At 36.8% G+C, this 15,854-nt stretch overlaps 2 protein-coding genes across 3 annotated transcripts; one reads left to right on the top strand and one right to left on the bottom strand.

The window, feature by feature from the left end:
- Nucleotides 1-1,138: 1,138 nt before the first annotated feature.
- Nucleotides 1,139-6,473, bottom strand: LOC149833352 (uncharacterized). Of its 2 annotated transcripts, none has more exons than XM_090015061.1 (5): nt 5,681-6,473; nt 4,397-4,696; nt 3,581-3,659; nt 1,908-2,023; nt 1,139-1,599 (listed from the first exon to the last, which is right to left on the bottom strand). In XM_090015061.1, the coding sequence occupies exons 2-5, from the start codon at nt 4,631-4,633 to the stop codon at nt 1,354-1,356; spliced, it is 678 nt and encodes a 225-aa protein (XP_089871187.1). In that variant the 5' UTR covers nt 4,634-4,696; nt 5,681-6,473; the 3' UTR covers nt 1,139-1,353. The 2 variants fall into 2 exon arrangements, with proteins under 2 accessions (XP_089871187.1, XP_089871188.1); XM_090015062.1 differs by having other exon boundaries at nt 5,796-6,473.
- A 946-nt stretch (nt 6,474-7,419) lies between these two features.
- LOC149833351 (violaxanthin de-epoxidase, chloroplastic-like) lies at nt 7,420-14,559 on the top strand. The gene is made up of 7 exons (XM_090015079.1): nt 7,420-7,476; nt 11,332-11,630; nt 11,733-11,876; nt 11,992-12,155; nt 12,703-12,799; nt 13,279-13,670; nt 13,770-14,559. The coding sequence occupies exons 2-7, from the start codon at nt 11,361-11,363 to the stop codon at nt 14,269-14,271; spliced, it is 1,569 nt and encodes a 522-aa protein (XP_089871205.1). The 5' UTR covers nt 7,420-7,476; nt 11,332-11,360; the 3' UTR covers nt 14,272-14,559.
- Nucleotides 14,560-15,854: the final 1,295 nt, after the last annotated feature.

Here is a 15,854-nt window from a genome sequence, read left to right as displayed (position 1 = left end):
TTTTAACCTCCATTCCCGTTTCATGTCCTCCATCCTCGATCCAAATGAGGCAAGACAGGCCCCATTTTCCTCCAGGTCCACTACCATCCCTACTTCCCTCATTCAACTTTGCAAATCGATGCCTCCCTTTTGCAAGATACAAGATAAAAGGACATCCCCACGAGCTGTTAAATACTCATAAATGACCATTTTGCCTTCATTAAAAGGCTTTTGCAAAACATTAAAAAGTTACATTCCTTTTAGTTGACAGGGGCAGAACGATCATTTTGCATGCTTCCAAAGTGAACCATAAGTACTGTTTAACGTCACTAATTCAACACTCTCTCAATTGGAGCACCTCTTTACACCAGAGACTGTGTTTGGAAAAGAGAAGCTGAGAAAAGGGTAAATGTCGGTTGAGAATCAGTTAATTCTAAATACTAAAAATTCCAAATTTCAACTCCTAAAAAAGAGGAGGTATTTATAACTCCTTGAATTATAAAGCTTCAAGGTGAGTTGCTGAATTTTCGATGGTTCAAAATTTTTACCCCATTTACCTCAGAAAATTTTATATTCACCTATTTTAACTTATTATTGATTACAATAATGGTGCAATAAAAAAACTTACAACTACACTTACCTGGTGAGGATTCAAGAGTTAAAAGCCTGAATCCTTGATTGAGTTACTTATGACTCCAAACAATATTGGGAATCCACAACTCATTTGAAATCCATTTCCCTTAAAGTCCAGTTTTTTTTATTCCCCGGATTGCAAATCCCTCCAACACTAGTTCCAAAACATGGCCTAAACAAGGTAAAAGACAATTTTGCAATACGGGATAAGGCAGGGACGTTTTTGCAAATTGGCCGTAAGATGGGGACTGATTTGCCAAAAACTCTTTTATTTATATCTTATACATTTCCATGATTTTTAAAATTTTATATATGTTTATATTTTGCAAGATTTTTTCACCGAAAAGAATTACATTTATCACGAGAATTTTCCTTGATGACAAAATCCGCAACCGGGACTGGAGACTTAGTCGCCATCCTGGTAGCGTAAAATGCCAGGGCTGAGTACCCTCGGCAGGAATCGAACCCCGACTGCCCATATGACAGTTTGCTGACAAAATCCCAAATCATAGATTTATGACAATGGTTTAAATGGTTCAAGCGCATTAACATATCACAAGAAAAGAGTATCAATACAGACATGACTTAAATTTGCTGAGAATATTTACATACCTTAGTGCCAAGTTGAATCTTATTCTGCAAAATCCGGTTGACGATAGTACAGATAAGAACTTCAGAATTTTTTCTTAACAAATTATGAGACATCCAAGAGAGTAAAATGAAAAACCCACATGGCCATGTTCACCCAATGCTGGTATCAGGAAGGTAGATACGGTGGATGTTACCGTTGGTCAATTTCCGCCTGCAGGTAGGGCATTTCTTTTGAACATTGATGCTGGTCTTGATGCAAGTCTTGCAGAAAATATGGCCGCAGATAGTAGACATCGGCTCGATTAATGTGCCCATGCAAAGTGCACATGTGAAGGTCGCATACTTTGGTGCAGCATCCACAGGTTCAGAATTTGAATGTTCTACCAAGTTCCTCCTCTACAAATGAGGGAACACCCAAATGAGAATATGATAGAGAACATGCCTTAAATAATTGCAGAAGCTTTTTCTGCTACAGAGTTACAAAACTATATCAAAGATGTGGAACAGGCTTTTTATGCAACGATTAAGGGAGACATCAATAGCTAAAGAAATCGAGAAGATTATAAGTGAACATACAAATAACCAAACCTCTATACTCAAGGATTCAAGCATCCAAGAGATAGAGCCCATGCTATGACATGCTAAACTGTTGCAGAAAGCACATGAAAGCGAAACTGTGAAATAGGCAGAATGCAAAATCATACCTTAGCCTTGCTGGTAAGACCACCATCATTCTCATCATCACAATTGTTAACTACCTGGCTGGTGGAAGTCCTTTTCCGACTGTGGTCTATGTTTCTTCTAGCAGGCCTATTTCCCACTGCCTCACAAAGAAACAAATGATATCGATCTTGTAAAAAGTCATACCAACATAGAACAATGTGCCCATATTCTTGAGAAAATTTTCATACTTTTATCTGAGCCAATAAAAAAGAAGTGTATTTCAACAACTTCTTGGTGCACAAAGATGACAATGCACTGAATTCTTTACAAACTAAAACTCAATAGATTCCCATACATGACTATGAAGAGGCATCATTGCCAGCTCAATCTTAACAGCATATGCATACACAGAACAACAAAGGATAGCACCTATGTCACATGGGTGAGGGTGAGGGTGAGGGTGAGGATGCGGGGATGCAGCACTTTCAAAAAACCCGGGTGCGGGGGTGCGGCAAAACGAATATATATATAAAGTCCAAAAGTTGGACATAAATGACCCTGGGTGCGTTGACTGCACCCCATCGGGTGCGGGTGCGGCACCTAGTTGGAGAATCCCTGTGACATATATTAAAAAAAAAATTCTTGGCAAATTTTTTTAAGTCCAAAAAATTGGACCAAAATGACCCTGGGTGCGTTGACCGCACCCAGGGTCGGGTTGGCCGCACCCGCGTCGCGTCGACGCGGCCGCGGGTGCGGCACCCTGCTAGCCGAATCCCTGTGACATAGGATAGCACCTAGATGAGGCCTCAATTGATCAAGCATATTGAGGACTCTATATTAGAGACAAGGTGCCTTGACATAAAACTGATTTTGGATGTGGACACTTCTAAGAAGTAGGGATATTGCTGTTTTACTGTATTGAGTTTTACTTTATGCATTTATGCCTATCTGACTCTTACTATAAGTACCTAAATCATTGAAAGAATTTTGCTCAATTTGTAACCACTTTCCCTTTTCTATTCTAACTTGAACATGGTATCGGAGCATTATTAATTTTGAACCCAGGCTTTGCATGTCTATCCAAATTATTCATTTATTTAGAATTTACATCTGCTCCACCATTTTTTTTTCCTTTTCTCTTTCTCCCTCTGCTTCTGCTCACACATATCAAGTTGTATGAACTGCTGACATCAGCAAAACCATCTAAAATTTGTTGAATATTATTCTGAATTTGTCATCCTCCTAAATGTAAATTTGAGGTAATTTTTTTTCACTCATAGTTAATTTGCCTAGTTCAATGGTTCTTGTGCAAATTATAGAAAAACATGTACTAGATTTACTGGACTGGGCATAGTGCTGTTTATGGTTGGTTTTTTCATTTCTTTAAGCTACAGATCTTGAATTTCAAGTTTTTCATGATTCATCCGACGCTAAGTATTTGGATTATTTTCTTGATCATTCTGGGTATAGATATTTCATTTTCAATCATCCAATTCCAATCCTATTCCCAGTGCAGGCAACAATTTTAGATTTAGGTATTCACGTGTGGCACTTATTAAGCCCTTTGATCTCTTGATCAAATAGGGTCATTCTTTTGTACAGATCAATCTGATTAAAGGTGATCCAAGGAATTTATGTGGCTCATTTCTGTGGTTATTGATGGCAAATGGTGGTGATTTGAATATGCTTTACTAACCAAATTTCAAAATTATACCTGAACAACTTGGATGAACATCTGGATCTTCATCAAGCACGACTGTTGTACCACGACTGCCTCTGGACAAATTCCTGGCCTACCACAAATAAAAAAAGAAAAGCTGAATAGACCCACATGAAACCTTAGTAAGTTACAGAGAAAGAGAATGAGATTGTACATATGTAAGAACTGATAGTCCTTTCAAATGAGAATAGATTGATCTTAGTCCAAGTCAACCATTATTCCATCCATAGAACAAGTTGTTTGCATGTTGGCCCATCCTTTAAGCATCAGATGTGCCCATTAAGTGAGTGCTTCTACATAAGAAAGCAGATACATGTGCCGGCGTGCTTATGTGAAACTAACAGTCCTTTCAAATGAAAACAGTTTCACCAAAAAAAGTCACTTGCACATTGGACCAATTTTAGGCATCTCTACGCCCATTTAGCAAGTGCCCTATAAGCGTAATTTTCAAAAAATGCCCTGGAAATCATTTCAACACAGGTCAGAAAGTAAAACTCAAAAGAATTATTATCAAGAATTATGCTGATACTACGACACATATACCGCATAAAAACAGGCAGAACCATAATTTCAGAGATTAAGAAGAACCATCTTGGTTACTCAAAGGTCCAAAATCAACAAAAACTGAAAAAACAGAAATGATCCTTATTGTGACATCTCCAATTGTAAAAGTAGAGCCACCCCCTCTGAAAATCAATTTGCCTTCACCAAGTTAAAATGATCAAATTATGTTGGTTTAACCAAGTTAAAATACATAGTCTATGTGAAAAGAAAAAGAAAATTAATGAAGTCATAGTCCACCATACTTACTTCAGCGAAGCTCCTAGGGGAGGAGATAACCACATCGTCTTCAATCGCCTCAACATCAATTGGAGCAACTTGCCTTGTGTAACTCGTCGGTGGTAATGCCCGTCCAACCACCACTGAGGCTGTCCCTTCAACTCTGTTTTCAACCAAGGCAGGCTGATTGAGGTCGACATCCAACACGACCTTCCTGTCCTGTGCATTCTGGGTAGACCCCCTAGTGTGCCTTCGGAACCCACTCATATTCCTATCCAGGATCCTAAGCCAAGAACTGTTTCATGCCTTGTAACTCTCTCCACTAGCAAGCTAAAAGTTGAAAGTTACAACCAACAAATTATAAAAATTTATCCTCTCTCAAAAAAGAAAGGCACTCAGAATTAGCTAAGGCTCATGTCCTGGTCATTCTTAACAAACTATTTGTCTGTTTGTGTGATTAAAATCTATTTCCATGGAGTTAAAAAATGCTCAGAGTCAATTGTGAATCACAGAAGCCTAGAGTCTCAATCCTACGAAACTTGCTTTCCTCCTTTCTTGCAAAGTATAGATAGTACAAGTCAAACATCTGGGAATTCTACAGAGTTCTATGCTAATCTATACAATGCCTCTCGATTCGGTGGAATTAAAAGATTAAGGTACCAGTTAGCAATGACCTTTCCTCATTTCTCGTAATACACAGACACACGGTTCAACTATCAATTCGAGAGCACCAAAATGTAAAACCATGCATTGAATTACAAGAAGCAACATATTTCGCGTCGAAATGGAAGCCAATTTCTATGAATGAATATCTGTGCTCTTGTCAATGACACGAGATACAGGAATCCATATTTACATGCAAGAAATAACAAGGGGCAGTCTCAGGCACTCAAGATTACCTTCTCCTTTTCCCCTATAATGATGGATAAAAACACAGGACAAAATATTCGATTCCACAAAACAACTATCAATTACACGGTCCACACGTGCAATAGGACACAAGAAAACCTCCTCCATTGCTGGTAATCAAGACTATGTTCCAACCAAAATCAATAAGAAATAAAACAGTTCGATACGTACCAACATTCGTGGAGTCTAAAATATGAAAACCCCTTTGATCACGATGAAAAATTAAGGAGTGAAAACCCTAAATAGTTCGGAATCCGTCATAAATAAACTTTCATAAACTTTTTCCACTCATTTTTCGATCAAACAAGAAGTTAACAGAAAGACGGAGAACTTCTAATAAAAGAATCGATGCTGAAACCCAAAAATCCCAATACAGAAAGAAAAGAACGAGAGGGGAAGGCAAACCCTAATCTTTCGTCGAGATGAAGAGCCAACTAAGGAGAAATCCGCAATAATCATCACAAACAGCAACAAGAAAAAGAACAAGAACTCTGAATCCGAATTTGAATTGAGTTCTTACCTCTGAAGAATCCCCAGAGGGGCGACTCTCATAGAGACAAACACACGCACAGAGTGAGACTATGGAACAAACGTTGGCGATATTTTGAAGAAAACGCGATGTTTTCAAAATATCAACGGCCGCGTTTGGGTCTCTTATTTATTAAATAATATTTATATTTAAGTTCTGTTTTACGTTATTGTTATATTTATACTCAATTTATTTATACTCTATATTTCTTAGAGTTCTTTCTTGTAATAAATAGTTTAGTGAATGTCACTTTTTACATTTAAAAAGTTATATTGATTTCACTTTTTAAAATGTATTAAGAAATGAATCACATGTGATCAAACCAAATGTACCCTAGTAGTGAAAAATGTTGGGACTGGGGTAAGTAGAATCTCTTATGAATCAATGAGGGCCACCTTGCAAGACTAAACACCCTAAGTGGCATAAACCAAAAAATCATAAACTACTAGAAAACAAACCATAAAATCAAAGAAATCATAAAATTAAATATAAAATGCCTTAATTCAAACCCTAGTAAAAAAATAAAAAACCTTAATCAAATACAAGAAAATCTTTAATTAAATTAAATATAAATAGTCTTAATTAAAAAAAATTATTTCAAAGCATGAAAGAAAATCAAAGAAAAAAAATCTAATCAAATTAAATATCAATAGCCCTAATTAAAGATATTTGATTCAAAACCCTAATATAAAAATCAATGAAAAAAATGTAATTAAATAAAAGGAAAGCCCCAATCAAGTTAAATATTAGAAGCCCTAATTAAAGATATTTAATTCAAAGCTTTAGTAAAAAAACAAAAAAAGCTTTAATCAAATAAAAGAAAAACCCTAATCAAACTAAATACAAAAAATAATTTAAAATTTTGATTTAAAAACCTAATAAAATATTTTTTATTCAAAACCTTAATTAAAGAGGAGGGAGAAAAGAAGAAGAAGAAAGAGGAACCTTGATTTTTTTTTAAGGAGTGTACCATGCGTCCTTGTTCCTGAGTGTCAACGGGTAGGGTTTGGTTCAGACCCAGGTGAAACCAGACTCCATACCCAAAAATCTGGTTTCACCTGGGTCTGAACCAAACCCGACCCTTTGACTCACCCCTTCAACCAAATCTACATTAAAAAAGAAATTTAATTATTTTGAAATAAAAATTGAATCATAAGAAATCTAATTAAGAATGTAAACAGTTAGGATTCAGGTCAGATGTGGCCAATACGATGCCGGATTAGCTAAATGTTGGCTAAATAGATTGGCAGATTCGGATGATGAAAAGATAATACCATATATGCTTTGGTACGTGTAATCAGATTCAGATATCCATTAAATGTAGACATCAGTCAAATTTGGTAGCAAAAAATCAAAAGTATATCTGCAACCTATTATAATAGGATATAATTCTGACTTACCAAATCCTACTAAATGAAATCAGTTTTGTATCGGATATCGAATAAAACCCCTTTCATTGGCATCCCTAGATCCAGTCTCATGAGGTCCTACTGGACTTGAGGTCCGAACCGATTACAAACCCAAGCCCCTACCCACATGCACACGTGTGGCAAGAGAGAGAGAGAGACGTCAACGGCGTTCCCTCCACACGATGCCTCCTCTTATCGGATTTCAGCCTTACTCTGCCAATTCCCAGACCCAGCCATCCTCTCTCTTTCTCTCTCTCCCTGAGGTTAGCCTCCTCCTCCGCTGCCCCAAATTGCTTTTCGTTTTATATAAATTTTCTCTATTTCATATGCAGTGCGAATCGACTAGCTCTTATTATTTCCCATCCGTTTTTTCCGTATTTCTTGATGTTTAATTTGCAATTTTCGTGAATTTGCTAGCTTAAATCTATGTAAAAAACCGCTAGGGTTCTCTGCAACAATCATCGCAAGGAATTCGTTTAATTTTTGATGAATTAGAGGGAAATTGTATGGGGAATTTGAACTTCTAGTGAATCCTTGGGGATTGTGGGCATTTTCTTTTTATAGAGATTTAGATTAGGAATTCCTTGGGTTTCGACAGAAGCGATTTCGGTTATTCATTTGTGTTTTGGTTTTGTTTTAATATCTTGTCATTCTTGATTTTGTATAGTTCGTTTTGTTGATATAATTTGCATAGCCATGGATGATCTAAATGTCTCTAGAAATATTCTGCAGTGATTGTACCAATAATGTAGCTCATTGGTATCAATAGAGAGTATAAGTGTTTTTATTATGGTCGTTACTTAGGTTTAAGTTTTTATTGGGATATTGCGGTAACATAAACGAAGACTACAATATAATGTTTATGGCCCTATTTGAGGATACCAATGATGGAATCTTAGATTTTCTTTTTTTAAAGGTAGTTGCCATGTATATGTTTCAAATCTTGAGGATGATTATAGTTTCAATTGGTTAATGAGTCACTAGGATATGAGAACTACCGTGTGAACTAGGAATTTTCAAGCATTTCCAACACCTTTTTTGGAAATTCTACTATGTAGATGTGTTCGGTTTGGTGAAATTGCTAGGAATCAGCTGTTGGATCGTGTATTTTTATGAAAAATATGATTTTTGGATGCTTGAATATTTATGAAGATTGAGCAATTGATTTTAAAGCCTTAAAATTTCTTGTTTATGCATCATAATCGGATGATTCAAGAGCTGATCCTTATAAAATCAAACATGTAGATCACATTCGTACAGTTAGATTCAAGAGAAAAGAATAAAAAATCCATGAAAAACACAGTTCACACAGTGGTTCTCATATTCTGACTATATATATATATATATATATATATATATATATATATATATATATATATATATATATATATATATAGAGAGAGAGAGAGAGAGAGAGAGAGAGAGAGTAATCCGTTCCTTAGGCCTCCCTTTTCGTTAGGTCTTGTTAGGCCCCTTCAAAAATCATAGTTTTAAGTATTTTTTTCTCACGTCTAACACCGTTAATGTGGTCTATAGATTTTGTTTAACCAGCTTTTGGATCGCCGAAATCTGACCTGTATACAGTTTTTTCCAGTGATCCAAAATCAATGGCTATGAAGGTACTAGCTTTTCTCGGCTCATAAAATCATGTTTTTTTCGTCAAAAAACATGATCCAAGGTTCGACTCCCACTAAATCGATCATGCTAAACACATCTAACCGTTCATATCTATCATAAAACACTTAAAACCTATAGGGCAGAATGGGGCAGAACGAGAAATGGGGCCTAATATGTTCAGTTCTCATATATATATATATATATATATATATATATATATAGAGAGAGAGAGAGAGAGAGAGTAATGGGTCGGTGCTAAACCCATTTGATGCTAAACTGCGTGTTAAATAGGTTTTTTTGGTTTTTTTCATTTTATTTTTAAATTCTGACCATACATATGTGATCTATGTACTTGATTTTATAGGGATCAGCGCTTGAAGCATTTGATTCCAACACATGGGTGGGTTTTTATAAAGTTCAAAAAATCAACGGTCCAAAATCTTTGTAAATTTTTTAGGCTCCAAACATCATTGTTTTCATCGAAAACACACGATCCAGGTGTGGATTCCTAGTGAATCGACCATGCCCAACACATTTATAGGGCCGGAACCGCATAAAAAGCACTGAAGAAGCTGAAAAACCCATTTAGCATGTGGTTTGGCACCAAATGAGTTTAGCACTGACCCATTACTCTCTCTCTCTCTCTCTCTCTCTCTCTCTCTCTCTCTCTATATATATATATATATATATATATATATATATATATATATATATATATATATATATATATATATATATATTCGGGGAAGGGGGACCATCCAACCAAAGGAATGTCCAAAATCTATAACCAACGACTCTCCTATTCCAATGCTTGATCATCTCATCAATCAGACCTCATATATTTGTTCTTTATAATTTATGTAGTAAGAAATATGCTTTATACGAAGACTTTACGACATATAGGCATGTTTTTCGAAACATGTAAAATTGATGGCTCACAATGCATTTAAAATTTTACAATACAAAGTATTGTGGGTCATTTATTTTTAACTATTTAAAAAATGCATCTAAACATCGAAAATTCATCCAAAACATGTCGCTCAGCAAATGAATGATAAAAATCCATTATGTAAATTCCGAAAAATGAAAAACCTGATTGTTAGATAAGGAACGCCATTGATTATCATCGGTTGTAGATTTTGGACCTTCCTTTGGTTGGATAGTCCCCCTTCCCTATATATGGTTTTCAATGGTGAAAATCCAATAATATTGATTTGAATTTGAGATTAAAAGTATATATCTTTGACACTGTTGAGAATGCTATTCTTTTCAGTGGGGGTGAAGGTTGCAGCTGTTATTTATTCAATTGAACCGTGGAGATGTGTTCTCCATGGGCTATTAGTAGGAAACATGCTTTCAATCTAGTTGTTTCAGTGCAGGCTTGTTTATTCTTTTAAATTTTAATTGTGAAATGTTGGTGCATTATCACCATTTTTTTTAGTTCCTTGAAAACTTGTCTAAACATCAAAATCAGGTATCATATTCTAAAGCAGAGAATCCGGTAACTACAATGAAAATCAAACAGCAAGAACATGCCCTTGAAAAGCACTTCTCCTTATAGCTTGCAGTTAGCTTCAGTTATTGAAGTAACAGACTCCTTTTCTCTCGGTGGATCTGGCCAACTCTTCACTGTCTTCAATAATAATCTACGAAGCTGTTATGTAGCTTGATTTAAATTTTAACTTTGGGAAAAATCTGGTACGTTGAAGTTTTGAGGCCACAATGCCAATATGTGTTTTCAGGAGGCCAGGAAGACATTATATAGTGGGATTCAAGTCTGAAACCCCTCAGATGAGAAAGAGTGGCTCTAGGGAACATTAGATTTTTGAAACTTGGAGCAGTACGTGTGTTTTTGTGTAGAATATGGCTGAAGACAATTTTTTGAGAAATGGTTTGGGGTCTTAGATTTTTCTCATGAGGTTCTTTGATTGAATTGATTTTGCCAAATCAGAAGGCTAGGTTTGATAGAGAAACATCATGGTAAACGTCAATGTCTTTAAATAGCTAGATGTGTACACAATTGCAGTTGATATGGGAGGTGAGCCGATTGAAAGAATTGTGCTGAAGTGGTTTCCTATTCCATTCAAGGAAATTTCCATGAGAAGGGCAAACGGTAAAGGCATAATAAAAGGTTAAAAGCATTATATGAGCTTTACATGAGCTGTTAACCCATGATGAAGTTGCTGCTTTTCGTGGAGCAAGATGGATTTTTGAAATTCTGGCAATAAGTAAAATGAAATACACCTAAATAAGCTATAATAATTATTGTGTTTAGAACCTGATCTGCAGTAACAGTTACACACAGTAAGCTGGCAAATTCACTGATCGTTCTGCATGCTTAGTTGTTTATCCTAGATGATATTTCACTTTTGTAATTCAGCTTGAGCAAGTGTTCTTTTGAAATTGTTTTGACATTTTATGTTGGGGGTGGACTCTTTGAATATTGCACCAAATGTGATGTTGAATACTAAATCAAACTAACCCTCTTGGGTTGAATACAGGTTTCAATTCGAAATCGACCCGCTGTAAAATGGGATCATTGGCATATCCAACTTATTTCTCCCATAAGGAAGGTGTTCGTGTAGTTTTTGAGTCAATACCCAGAGTAAGTGGTAGAAATCTTAGAATGGCACATTATCAGCATAAGTTTGTGAAGGTGAAGCTGGAGCCCTGGCATAGGGATCCTAGGATAATCCTGTGGTCTAATTCATATAAAGCTTGTAAGAAAGCATTGCTTCCAAATAGAGTGATGCGGATCCATGTGGCTAGAAATGCTAATGTGGGCATGAGTAATTCTGAGGTAAGTACAAGCTGGAAAGTGTGGAAGCAATGTGTCACAAGTTATTCAAGTATTAATTATTTTGCCAGCAAAGAAGCTGATAGTGTTTCATGTTTTGTGAAGGTGAAGCTGGAGCCCTGGCATAGGGATCCTAGGATGATCCTGTGGTCTAATTCATATAAAGCTTGTAAGAAAGCATTGCTTCCAAATAGAGTGATGTGGACCCATGTGGCTAAAAATGCTAATGTGAGCATGAGTAATTCTGAGGTAAGTACAAGCTGGAAAGTGTGGAAGCAAATGTGTCACAAGTTATTCAAGTATTAATTATTTTGCCAGCAAAGAAGCTGATAGTGTTTCATGTTTTGATATTTCACGGGCACAGGGGAAACAGTATCCAGTAAAATTTCTATTAGATTGTCTGAAGGAGTGGACACATCTGCGCCTCATGGCAGCAGCTGGATTTCTGGCATTTTCTCTCTTATGGATCCCATCAGCTGAAGCAGTTGATGCACTTAAGACATGTGCTTGCCTGTTGAAGGAGTGCAGGTATGCATTTCTTCTTTACTGCTTGTCTCTTTAGTGTTCTTTTATGGAAATAATCAGAAAAACTTTCTTTTACTCACGATGTTTCTCCAAATTAATTGCTTGATTATCCAAGATACTGTAGGAGTTTGTTACGGTTGCAAAATTCTCGTGTAATGCAGATGATAGTGTTTTCTGATACGACTTACAATAAGAACAAAATGATAAAGTATTTTGAGGTGACCTAGGTGTGCAGCATTCTGGAAGAAAAAAATACTCGTAAATAGCATAAAAACCCGAAAAATGATTCAAAACGTTCAATTCATTTTACAGAATCATTCAGACTGGCCATGGTATGAGGTTATATAGGAAATTAGGAAGTTTGTTTAGTTCTTGCAGGCCATGGCCTCTTCCTGTCTGCTGGGTGTGCAAGTCATGCTGCAACCAGATATGTTAATTTGATATTGTAAATGGAGTTAGAAGTATGTCTTGCCTAAAAGCTGAAGAATGCTGTCAGTGAATCGTGAAAAGAGATTTAGCCAGATTCATGAACTTTGGTTTCCTGTTGCAGGTTGGAATTGGCTAAATGCATTGGTAATCCAGCTTGTGCAGCAAATATTGCTTGCCTCCAAACATGCAACAATCGACCTGATGAGACAGAATGTCAGGTTGGAAAATTATTATTTCTCCCGTCGCATGGGATAACTAATGTTACAAATAGGACCTGCTATGGATCTCACCCGTATTTTGGGGAAACTTGGGTTTTAGATGCTGCTGGGAAGAGTACCTAAGAGAATCTAGTTTCCCAAGTTTTTGAGTGAGTGCTTGTGCCCACAAGGGCTTCACTCATCTGGTAGGGGCGACTTGTGAATGTCACCAAGTTGACGGGATGTCACAAGTTAGAAACCCGCGGGTGGCATTTCTTGCCGAATGGTTGAAGTTGGGTGTAGTCCCCAATGGGCAGGGGGACCTCAAGGGTTTTACCAAACGGAGGCCAGCCAATGTGCGGTGGGCGATGTGGGGGGTGGGGGTTTCCCTTGGATTATCAGAAAAAAAAGGTTTTTGAGTGTTTGCCTTTTGTTTACCAACAAGGTTATTTGTAGTGTTCTGCAGTTAATAAGTTTCTTTCTGTAGCTGATGCTTGCAGATTAAGTGTGGGGATCTGTTTGCGAATAGTGTTGTAGATCAGTTCAATGAGTGTGCAGTCTCACGCAAGAAATGTGTGCCCCAGAAGTCTGATGTTGGGGAGTTCCCTGTCCCAGATGCCTCTGCACTGGTTAGGAACTTCAACATTGCTGATTTTAGCGGGAAGTGGTACATAAGCAGTGGACTGAATCCTACCTTCGACACTTTTGATTGTCAACTTCATGAGTTCCATTCCGAGTCAGAGAAACTCATCGGAAATTTGACATGGCGGATACTAACCCCAGATGGTGGCTTCTTCACCCGATCAGCCATGCAAATATTTGTTCAAGACCCGATGCAGCCTGGAATCCTTTACAATCACAACAACGAATTCCTTCACTATGAAGATGACTGGTAATTTGCTGTCAATATTCAGGATTATTAGAAGTCTTTCTTGTTCACAGGCTCCACCTTTTCCACAAATCTATTGGTTAATCTTGAATTGCTTTGCAGGTACATTTTGTCATCTAAGGTAGAAAACAAGCCAGATGACTACGTATTTGTGTACTACAGAGGTAGAAATGATGCATGGGATGGATATGGAGGTGCTGTGGTGTATACAAGAAGTAAAGTTTTACCAGACAGCATTGTGCCTGAGCTAGAAAAGGCGGCCAGCGGAGCCGGCTTAGACTTCAAAAAGTTCACAAGGACAGACAACACATGCGGCCCTGAACCACCCCTTGTGGAGAGGCTGGAGAAGAAGGTAGAGGAGGGAGAGAGAACCATCATAAGAGAGGTTGAAGAGCTAGAAGGGGAGGTTGAGAAGGTGGGGAGGACTGAGATGACCCTGCTCGAAAGGCTGGCAGAGGGTTTCAAGGAACTGAGACAGGATGAAGAGATTTTCCTTAAGGAGCTTAGTGAGGAGGAGATGGAGATCCTGAAAGGGCTGAAAATGGAAGCAACAGAACTGGGGAAGTTGTTTGGTGAAGCTTTGCCTTTGAGAAAGCTTAGATAGTTTAGTCTCATGATCTTTTCAGCTCCAATTGTTTGAGATAATCATCTTATTTTTTCACGAATATTTTCCATTTTATTTGAGGTCAAAAAGCTTGCAAGAGAGGAAGCCCCTCACTTGCTGTATGTCCTCGCAACTGTTGGTGACCTGATGGGCAGTTGAGCCACAAGGTCACCTAACAGAGTGGCGACCTTAAGCATCTCCCGTGGCTTCTGTGTACAAGAAAAAGAAGAGACATATTGGCCTAGGATGGTAGCGCTGTTAAATTATTCAAACACACAGTTTGAACCCTAGGCATCCAAGTTGAAAGCCAGCTTTTTTAACCAGTTGTACCAATTTGCATTCTGTGACATGCAAGCACTTTTTCTAAATATTCAAGTATCCAAAAATCATATTTTTTTTTGTAGAAAAAACATGATCCAACATTTGACCCTGAGCAAATGGATCATGCCCAACACATCTGCAAAGTCAGATTTGCAAAGTATCAGAAATGCCTAGTTCACATATTCTAGTGGCCTGATATATACACATATATATATAGGGTAAATATTGGGTACTAATGAAGGTACCAAATTAATGAGCTAGAAATCATAGGTGCAAGTTGTATCGAGTCAATCTAAACACACAAATGTGTTCAACATGGTTTGTTTGCTAAGGATCAAGCCTTAGACCTTGTTTTTTTTATGTAAAAATGTGATCTTTGAGTTATGAGATTTTGACACATTGTGGACCATTGATTTTTAGATCCCTTTTAAAACCTATTTACTTGTCATAATCACATGATTCAAAACAAGTTTTCTACTAAACAAACCATATAGATCACATCCATAACATTTGATTTGCAAAAAATTAAAAAAAATTGTAGAAAAAAGTGATTTCTAACTCATTAGTTGTGTACCTTCATTAATAGACAATATATATAGAGAGAGAGTAATGGGTATGTGCTAAATGAGTTTTTCAGGCTTTTTTTTGTTTAATTTTTAAATTCTGTCAATATAGATGTGATCTATGTATTTGATTTTATAGGGATCAGTTCTTGAAGTGTTCAATTCCGACACAAGGGTGGGTTTTTTTATAACGTTCAAAAAATCAATGATCCAAAATCTTTGTAAATTTTTGAGGCTCCAAATTTCATTTTTTTCATTGAAAACACGATTCAAGTGTGGATTCCTCATAAATTGGAACTGCCAAAAAAACACTAGAAGAGTAGAAAAAACCATTTAGCACCTACCCATTACTCTCTCTCTCTCTCTCTCTCTCTCTCTCTCTCTATATATATATATATATATATATATATATATGTGTGTGTGTGAGAGAGAGAGAGAGGAATGAAAACCCTCCCAAACCTCTCCAATGGAAATTTTTGTGTTTTTTTCAAAATTATGATTGATTTAATGCAAATAGACACTTGGATCATGAATTTTGAATAAAAAAATGGCATTTGGAGGCTCAAAATTTTATGAAAATTGCACACCATTTTGAAACGTATAAAAACCTATCCATGCATCGGAATCAAATGCTCCAAGAACTGATTTCTATAAAAAAACAAACATGTAGATCACAACTAAACAGTCAAAATTTTGAAA

Source organism: Nuphar pumila, chromosome 7 (genome assembly GCF_984573655.1).
Source record: "Nuphar pumila chromosome 7, dmNupPumi1.hap1.1, whole genome shotgun sequence".
NCBI lineage: Eukaryota > Viridiplantae > Streptophyta > Magnoliopsida > Nymphaeales > Nymphaeaceae > Nuphar > Nuphar pumila.
Note: the sequence above shows the minus strand (reverse complement) of the source record. Positions and strands in the feature narration are given on the sequence as shown.

Bases quoted from the DNA above. Each gene is read 5' to 3' on its own strand.
- LOC149833352 (XM_090015061.1), bottom strand. From the start codon at position 4,633: ATGAGTGGGTTCCGAAGGCACACTAGGGGGTCTACCCAGAATGCACAG. The intron at 3,660-4,396 runs GTAAGTATGGTG...TATTTGTGGTAG, and splicing joins CCCCTAGGAGCTTCGCTGAA to GCCAGGAATTTGTCCAGAGG. The intron at 2,024-3,580 runs GTATAATTTTGA...TTTGTGAGGCAG, and splicing joins TGTTCATCCAAGTTGTTCAG to TGGGAAATAGGCCTGCTAGA.
- LOC149833351 (XM_090015079.1), top strand. From the start codon at position 11,361: ATGGGATCATTGGCATATCCAACTTATTTCTCCCATAAGGAAGGTGTT. The intron at 11,631-11,732 runs GTAAGTACAAGC...TGTTTTGTGAAG, and splicing joins TGGGCATGAGTAATTCTGAG to GTGAAGCTGGAGCCCTGGCA. The intron at 11,877-11,991 runs GTAAGTACAAGC...TCACGGGCACAG, and splicing joins TGAGCATGAGTAATTCTGAG to GGGAAACAGTATCCAGTAAA.